The 8,969-nt window shown below is 48.5% G+C and overlaps 1 protein-coding gene across 1 annotated transcript; it reads left to right on the top strand.

Moving 5' to 3' along the window:
* Nucleotides 1-427: 427 nt before the first annotated feature.
* On the top strand, nt 428-2,876 carry LOC101823712 (U8 snoRNA-decapping enzyme). Its single transcript, XM_005088246.4, has 3 exons — nt 428-598; nt 682-951; nt 1,732-2,876. The coding sequence occupies exons 1-3, from the start codon at nt 461-463 to the stop codon at nt 1,909-1,911; spliced, it is 588 nt and encodes a 195-aa protein (XP_005088303.1). The 5' UTR covers nt 428-460; the 3' UTR covers nt 1,912-2,876.
* Nucleotides 2,877-8,969: the final 6,093 nt, after the last annotated feature.

Genomic DNA, 8,969 nt, shown 5'->3' with positions numbered 1-8,969 from the left:
CCCTTATATTCAGCCAGTCCCCACATTTCCACCACTCAACACTAGTTAACACCCATCTCTCTTTCCCCGTTGCCCTAGGGTAGGCATAATCTCAGAAGCCAGACTACCTTCCTCCTATCCCTAGTCTCCTTGCTAAGTACATGATCTGGAACAACCCAAGCGCAGTTTCCTGGAGACTGCGTCGTTCTATCCACTGCCAGGATTCCTGAGCAAGTAAATGCTGCTCGGGCTCCAAAACCTGCTCCTCCTAGCCTTCCAGGTTCCACTTGAGCCTGGGCCTACCAAGCTTCAGCACTACAGGCTCAGCTTCAGCCCTCGCCTAAGAGCCAATCCTGAGTAAGCTTCAGTATCTTCTCGGCTCAGCTTGAGAGCCCCATCTTGATTGGCTGCTGCCGAGTCACGCGAAGCTCCGCCCTCGAGGTGCTGTCCGCGGCAGGAACCCGGAAGTGCGAGCCTGGTGATGGCTGGGGATCGGAAGGTGGAGCTCAGCGAGGCCCTGGCGCTGGAGCCCGGCTGGCGCCACGCTTGCCATGCACTGCTCTACGCGCCCGACCCCCACAAGCTGTTCGGCCGCATCCCGAAGCGCTTCGCAGTGCTGGTGAGGACGCCGCGGCATGCCGGGCCGCTCCCCTTCCCGGAGCCCGCGCTCCCCGGCCAATCATCGTCCCCCTCCTCCCCCAGATGCAGATGCGCTTCGACGGGCGCCTAGGCTTCCCTGGCGGCTTCGTGGACGCGCAGGACAGCAGCCTGGAGGACGGGCTGAACCGTGAACTGCTCGAGGAGCTGGGCGACGCGGTGTCTGCCTTCCGTGTGGAGCGCTCCGACTACCGGAGCTCACACCTCGCGGCCAAACAGCGCGTGGTGGCCCATTTCTATGCCAAGCGTCTGACGCCGGAGCAGCTGCAGGCTGTGGAAACCAGGGCACCTCAAGCCAAGGACCACGGGCTGGAGGTGGGGCCAGCCTGTGACCCACTCCCCTGTCCTGTCTGCCCTCTCCCATGTGTCTCACCTAAGGAAGCCACTGGGTGGAAGAGATTTTGACATTGCACTCTTTCAAGTGGCATGAACTAGTTGTGATCTTGGTCATTTCCAGGCTGGATAACACCACCAACTTGGTTTCCTTTAGTAGCTTTTGCAGAGAGATGTTTAGAACACACCTGCAAGGCTCTCTCCTGCTGCCTATGCTAATATTCATGACACTCTTAAACCCTTAGCGTTGGGCCCATATTTTCCTTAAGCAGAAAGTGTGACAGTTATTCCAGTGCTAGGGAAGCGTGTGTGGAGGTGACTCTCCAACTGCGGGTGAGGGACATATTGAAAGTGATTACTGTGCACACTTTGGCAGTGTGTAGACCGAACGCTCTATCGGAATCATTCACTGGTTGGGTGAGGAGGTCAGAGGGAGACTTGGTTGTTTGCGTTTTCCTGGATCACCGAAGTGGTACCTATACAATTGTGTAAATTCTGTTATTGGAAATACTGCTACAGCCTTGCCTGCCCCTGGAGGCAGTAGCCAATGAGGATGAAGGGAAAGGCGGAGAAGGATTAGCGTGGATGGAGCTGGATACCCAGCAGGGGTCATTTGTAAGCTTTCCTGAGGTGTGGTTATTGGGCCCCGTTTTGCCTGGTTGTTAGGTTAGGTCTCTACTCTGGAGATCTCTGTTCCAAGGTAGGTAAGGTAATGTGCTGAGATACTTGAAGTCCCACATGTCACCTGTCTGCTTTTCATAGGTGCTGGGCCTGGTGCGGGTGCCTCTGTACATCCTGCGTGACGGTGTGGGAGGCTTGCCCACCTTCCTGGAGAATTCCTTCATTGGTGCTGCCCGGGAGCAGCTACTCGATGCCCTTCTGGATTTGGAACTTCTGGATCCTGGCACTATTGCAAACCTCAAGATCCCAGCTTCTAAGTAGAGTCAATCCACCATGGACCCCTGAAACCCAAGATGAGGGCTTTGGTATAAGGGAAGGATAATGGGAGGCATGGGCAAATGTTTTCTCTTTGGGGACTGAGAGGTGATAACTGATAGAAGATTAAAGACAGATGTATATGCACTGTGTTTTCAATAGAGGACCTGGTGTGATGGCATTGGGGATAAAGGCTGTGGTTGTGTCTCAGAGCACTCCCTTACACGTGGATCAATAGCCTGAAGCTCCTGGTATGCATATATGCAGTCTGTGATCGCACACAGCCTGGCAGTTTAACCTTGATGTGGCGTCAGGCGCATCCCACTCCTTCCTGCTAAATGGGGGTGAGGTTCTTTCCCATCTGCTTCAAGACTGTTGGTCAGGGTCCAGCCCAGACAATTCTCGTTAGGGAAACAGAGGAGGGGGTTTCTTCCTGAGAATGGCCCAGGGTAACCTGAGGCTTGAGCAAAGCTGTGGGTTGCAGAAAGTTGGGTAAGGCCCTAATTAGCCCCGCACTCCTTTCTTCCCCAACTGCTGAGGGTTGGAATGTGTCAAGGGCTTCTTGGGCTGAACCTAGACCTGGGACTTCGGTCCTGATGCCTCTCTTCCAGCATGTTCATCTCTGAGCTTCATTTGTTTCTGTCTAGAATGCCCTGCCGTTTTTCAGACATCCAGGAAGGCAGACTGATACCTGGGGCTCTAAGCTCTCCGGTTCTTTCAACAGATATGGGTTAATACCTTCTCAGTGGCAAGTATGGTAACAGAAGTAAAAGCCCATTACCTTTGTCTCCAGACTTCCAAGTGAGGAGTAGGCATACCACATCATAAATAAATAGCACTATTTAGTAAATACTGTGAGCTTTTGTCAGCCATGTGGTGCTCAGGAACCCTTTAACACTGTCATGTCAAACTTACCTGCATGATATATAGTTTGTGTTATTGTGTCCCAATAAAATACTAATGGAAAAACAGGTATGGGATTTCTAGACCTTAGTTTCTTGGTGACTGCCCTACAAGGAAAGCTAGGCTACTGTTTGTGGTGCAGTGTGTGTACATGTTTACAAGGGAATGAATGAAGGAATGGATATGGTTCTATTGGCATTCTGTGACTTGGGTTGGTCTGGGATGTCCCTGGTAAAGAGCATTTAAGCATAAAGAAGTGTCTAAGAGGCATGTGTGAAGTTCCTGAGGTGAGAAGAATCTTGTTAGAACATCCCCAGAATGTACTGCTTAATCCCAATCTTGGGATGCATTTTATAGTCAAGTACCTTAATTATTCCAAGACTGTTCTTACAACTGATGTGGATCTTTAAAAATTTTCAGTGGAAGCTGGGGATGTAGCTCATATAGCTTTGCCTAGTATTCATGAGACCCTGAGTCTAAACCCTGGTGTAGAGAGAAGCCTTTTCCTTGCCAGCTGCTTTGGTTTTTCCCCACCAGTCCCCTGGGCTCTAGCTCATTGTAGTCCCCAAATAACACACAAGACGCTGTATTAATTATGAAGCTGATGGCCTTACTTGTTTCTTACTGGCTAGCTCTGACTTAAGTATTTATACCATAATTGTTAATCTAAGTATTTCTCTTACTGGAGAAAAGTTCTGGACATCTTCTCTGGTGGACTGCATCATGACTCTCTGTGTTTCTCCTACCCAGAGTCCTCCTGGACTCCTAGTCCCACCTATCTTGCTTCCCTATTGGCCAACAGTGCTTTATTGACATATACACAGGACTTCCCCATCACCCTGGTGTTGCATAAATAACACTTGGAACCCTTGTGCTGATGCAGGAGGATAAGAAATTCAAGGTCCTTTGGCTATGTAGTTCCAGACCAGTCTATGATTCATGAGAGCTTCTTGTCGTTGACGTCTTCTTCTTCTTCTTCTTCTTCTTCTTCTTCTTCTTCTTCTTCTTCTTCTTCTTCTTCTTCTTCTTCTTCTTCTTCTTCTTCTTCTTCTCCTTCTCCTTCTCCTTCTCCTTCTCCTTCTCCTCCTCCTCTCACTCCTCCTCCTCTCACTCCTCCTCCTCCTCTTCCTTTCTTCTTCCAAAAGTGTAGATAGTATTGACCTGGTAGATAGAGCCTGTCAGGAGAATTTATAGTAGCTTCATTCATAGATCTGACACATTAATAGACATGGTTCAAAGGCTAGGCTCAGCTGGGACCAAAACCCCTGTATGTTGCCTCATCAACATGGTGATCTAGTTAGATGAGATTCCTCCATGACTTGGTGCCCAGCAAAGAGAGACTAGGGTAGATGCTGCAAGATGACTGATAGTCAACCAAGTCATTTAATACTATAGTCAAGGGTTAGGGATTAGAGTCCTTTTCCCGATGGTGGTACAATGGGAGAAGTGATAACGAATCTGCCACCAACATTGATAAGAGCCTAGTATACAACAGCATAAGGCCAGTATAACTAGACATCAGTAAGAAATGGGAGGCTGTGCTTGAGAAGTGGCAGTGCTTTTGCCACAAGGTCACACAGGCCGTGGGGATGGCCAAGTGTGTGTTTCAGGCAAGTCACTCCTGGTATGGATCAGAAATCTGAAGGACACGGATAAACCTGCCACAGTAGTTTTCCAGGGGAGAGGATGGTGACCTGCACCAGGGCTGCTTAGTGAAGATGCACACAGATGACATGGGAGAGGAGGTCATGGCGTTATCTGACAGAGCCTGGTTGTTGGAAGAAGGTAGGGACTCAAGGGTGACTTTGAAATTTGAGCTACAAGGTGTTTGTGTTATGGATGAAGAGAAAGCCCAGTGCATAGGGGGCAAGGTTGGACGACATGGGGACATAAATCTGAGCTAACCCAGTAGAAGACATGAAAACTATTCTGAGATTAGCCATAGAGAAAAGAAGTGGGCAGATCAAAGCCCTGAGGGTTGAGGGGACATGGTAAAGGTGCAAGGATCAAGGGGAAAGCAGGATCACAAACTGAGCAATTGCAGGTGCTTCTGAGAGTTCCGTTGACTGACAGAGAAGTCCACTGGATTTACCATCACAGCTTTGGATGGCTTTGTTGGGAGCAGTGTCCGGAATGTAATGGCAGAGGACAAACAGGTTGACCACAGACCAACAAAGCAGGGTTGAGCTGTGAGGTGTTCGACCTAAAGGAGAAACCAAAGACCATGCATGCAGAGTTTGTTTCCATAGCAGGTTGCTAGAGTGAGAAGTTAGGCACTCTGATGAAGAGTCTCTCTGACTGCCAGCTTGACTGGATTGTGAGATGCCTGTGAGACTAGTAAAGGATACTGGGTGTGACTGTGAGATCATTTTCAGAAAGATCATGACAGCCCTGACATACTCAATGGTATAATCTTATGATGGATTCAAAATTGGAATAAACTGTTGGGAGATAGTGGAACCATGAGAGGTGTGGCTTAGTTGTAAGAAGTTGGTCATTGGAGCTGCATATAGCCTGGTCCTGGCCCAATCCTGTTACTACCATACCCTTTTCCCACACCATTCCTGCCTTGCCATGGACCACAAGTCAATGCAGGAGTCCAGACATGAACTGAAGCCTTTGAAAAGATGGGTTGACATTAATCCTTCACCTTATAAAAATTTCCAAAAGGTGACAAAGGGGCTGGCTACCAAACTAGTCAGTGTTCAGAAACTCAGATGGAGACACCCACCCCAAAGCTGGGCTAATTTCAGGGAGGAGTAGGGGGGGAGACTAGCAGACAGTCACAGGGGAGGTTGCAGTGATTGGCAGTGAGGCTTAAGGTCTGGTCTGGGTAAAATGGACTCAAAGAGACAGCTGCCTTGAGAGTGATCATCAAGACATCTTTAATGAGGTAGGAACTAGAAAGTGGACCTCAGGCAGGGAGAAGCACTTGTCCTTGGGGAGCTGAGGTGAACTCAGGGACAGTGAAGGACCAGGTGAGAAGAAGGGATGACTGGTCAGAAGTGGGAGACAAGTTGTTAAGGAATGAAGCCCAGGGATGGATACTAAGAGAGTTGGGTGAGCTGCCAAGTAGGTTATGAAGCCAGAAGTGGACCCATGTTAGAGATGAGCTGTACATCAGGAGCCAACACCCTTGGTTACTAAGGAATGACCAGAGCTGACAGAAGGACAGAGTGGGCATGTCATGACACACATGGTTTCCCAGTCAGTAGCAGTTGCAAATGGGGAAGAGGTACAGAGCGTTGGGGAAAGCAATACGGAGTCATGCGGTTGCCAGTAACCCAGATGGGGTGAATGGTGGAGAGGCAGCCATAGAGATGAGGGCTATGGCATTAACTTTTCCTCAGGAGATGGGAAAGAACATCTGCTCACTCCAGACTGGGCACCAACAAAACACCAAGTACCAGTCACACCCAGATCTCGCTTTACCAACCAATAGATTTGTTGTGCTTACTCATAGGAGCATTTAGTTTTACTTTCTCATCAGGACCACCAGCCCCCAAATAACAGGGAGACTTGTTATTAATTATGAAAGCGTAGCCTTTAGTTAATGCCTGTCCCACTAGCTCTTATAACTTAAATTAATCTGTTTCTATTAATTTACATTCTGCCGTGTGCTTTTTTATCTCTCCTTCATTCCGTATGTCCACATTTCCACATCTCACTGGCTTCTCTTGTCAGGTCTCATTATTCTTCCCAACATTCCTCTCTCTCCCCAGGAAGTCCTGCCTGCTTTTTCCTGCCTAGTTATTAAGCTTTTTACTAAACCTATCAGAAGGTCAGAAGGCGCCTTGACAAAGACACATCTTCACAGTGTCCAACCATTTTGCAACAGGAGCATATATGAGGGATTAGTTAGAGGAGGGAGGGAAGGAGTGGAAAGGGGAGAGAGAGAGAGAGAGAGAGAGAGAGAGAGAGAGAGAGAGAGAGAGAGAGAGAGAGAGAGAGAGAGAGAGAGAGAGAGAGAGAGAGAGAGAGAGAGAGAGAATTTGTGTGTGTGTTTATGTTTGGGATTATAAACTTGACTGAATCACCTTTAGGATAAACCTCTCGAGGCATACCCATGAGCAATTATGTAATTGGGTTTTGAAGACTCACCTTTACAGTGGGAGAGGACTGGGCCTGGAACTGAGCAAAGTGAGTTGGGTACCAGCATTTATCCCTCTTTGCTTCCTCATTATGGATGCAGTGTGGTCAGCTGCCTCAAGTTCCTGCTGCCACAAGTTTCATGACATTGTGGACTACACTCTCAAACCGTAAGCCAAAATAACCCCTTTTCCCATCAGTTTCTTCTGTGAGGTATTTGATCAAGCAAGGAGACAAGTGATGAAACAAGAAGACAAGTAATCAAACAAAGAGACAAGACCCTCCCAAATAGCTACATCAATGATAACTTTTAAAAAAAAACCCTATCTAGCATGAGTGACTACCTCCATAGATGCACACATGGAGTCTCTCCTTTGGTCAATATTTTATCTCCTATGTACTCACACACTCCTGAAGACAGTATACAGCTAGGGAAGATGGGTGGGTATGCAGGAGGGAGCAAGTGGCTGGACTCTCAAGCATGTAATGACCCTTCCTTCTGCCTCCTTTAATGAGGAAATATCAGCCCACAATCCTGGACTTGTTGAGGGTCTCCTGTCAGTCATTACAATTACAATTAATGATGCCCATGTAATGCAGAGGCATGACAGTCCACAAAAAATATTTAATCACCCTATCTTTTCTACTAACTTGACCCTGACCATTGTGTCTATGATTTTTGTCTGATAGTTAGATTTAAACTGTCAATACAATCCAGGATCACCTGCGAGAAGGGCTTCTGAGAATATCTGTGAGGGATTATCTTAATCATGTTAACAGGTTTGGGAAGACTCCTGCACCCCGCCCATGCCTACCCCTCTTGTGAATGGCACTTTTCCTGGGTTTGGGATCCTGGACCTAATAGCAGAGAGAGCTAAACAAACACTAGCATGTATCCATGACTACTGATAGAGTGTGGACAGCTTCCTTAAGCTCCTAATGCCTCTACTCCCCACCTCGTACTGGGAAACTGTATGCAAAAATGATCCATGTCCCCACATAAGTTACAGATATTGGAGTATTTTATCATGGCAACCAAAAAAGAAACTAATACAGTTCCCCTGCCTTATCTAAGAAGCCCCCCTTCCAGGCAGTGGGGTCCTTCACCATCAGCCATCACACACTTCCCTGGCCTGGTCCTGGAGGTGCCTGCCTGCCTGGCAGGAGGAGAAACACAGTCTAGATTGTGCATGTACCCTCTTGCCCACTCCCATCCCGCTGGGGCATGGTCAGCCAGAATGGAAAGCACACAGGACTCCCTGAGCCCCTTTAAGCACAGTGCTCTGGGGAGGGAAGCAGCTGGGAGCTCCTGCAACCTCCACCCCTGCTCCCAGCAGCCAGGGCCTTCAGCTGAGCACTGGGCTTCCTTATCTCAAGCTCAGGGTTGTGATTTCCTGGGGAGAGGGTTAATGGAGGGAGCACTTGGCATTAGCTTTGGGCAGATCAGCCAGCACTGTGTCAGCAAAGGTTACTGCTGCTCCTTCCTGGGGAGGAGAGGGACCCTGGCCAACCACCCCCTCACTAACACACATTGATGCCTCTCTCAGCAGAATCAGCAAGAAGTTTCTACTTCTCAACCTTGCATTTTCCCTGTTCACAGACCTCATTTTGTCCTGAGCCCAAGTCCTTGTCAGTTGGCAGGTGTGAGTCAAAGCTGCGGTGTCCTGACAGGACCATGAGGGGAAGGGGGGTGGTCTCCTGCCAGTGAACTTGGACACGGGGGGGGCTACGTGAAACAGATGGGGCTAGTGGGAAGGGAGGTTATGGCATAGAAAACATTCTGTACCCAACACACAAGTGAAAACAGCTAAGAACGTGTCACCTCTGATGAAACTGGCAGGTGACATCAGAGTTGGAGTCATGTAGAAGATGCTCAGCAGTTCTCCCCTCCAGATAACAAAATCAAAAAGTGGAGTGTTCCACTAAAACACAGCCACTATCAAAGAGGGTATGGGCAAGATAAAGGAAGACTACTTTTAGACCTCAAAATCCCCTCCAAAGGGAAAACTGTGGCCTTTCCCCCAGATTCCATCTTCCCAGTGGGTCTGGCAGTGTTGCTGCTGTAATGTGCA

This window comes from Mesocricetus auratus, unplaced genomic scaffold, assembly GCF_017639785.1.
Source record: "Mesocricetus auratus isolate SY011 unplaced genomic scaffold, BCM_Maur_2.0 Super-Scaffold_100691, whole genome shotgun sequence".
NCBI lineage: Eukaryota > Metazoa > Chordata > Mammalia > Rodentia > Cricetidae > Mesocricetus > Mesocricetus auratus.
The sequence above is the reverse complement of the archived record's forward strand: the minus strand, read 5'-3'. Positions and strand labels throughout refer to the sequence as shown.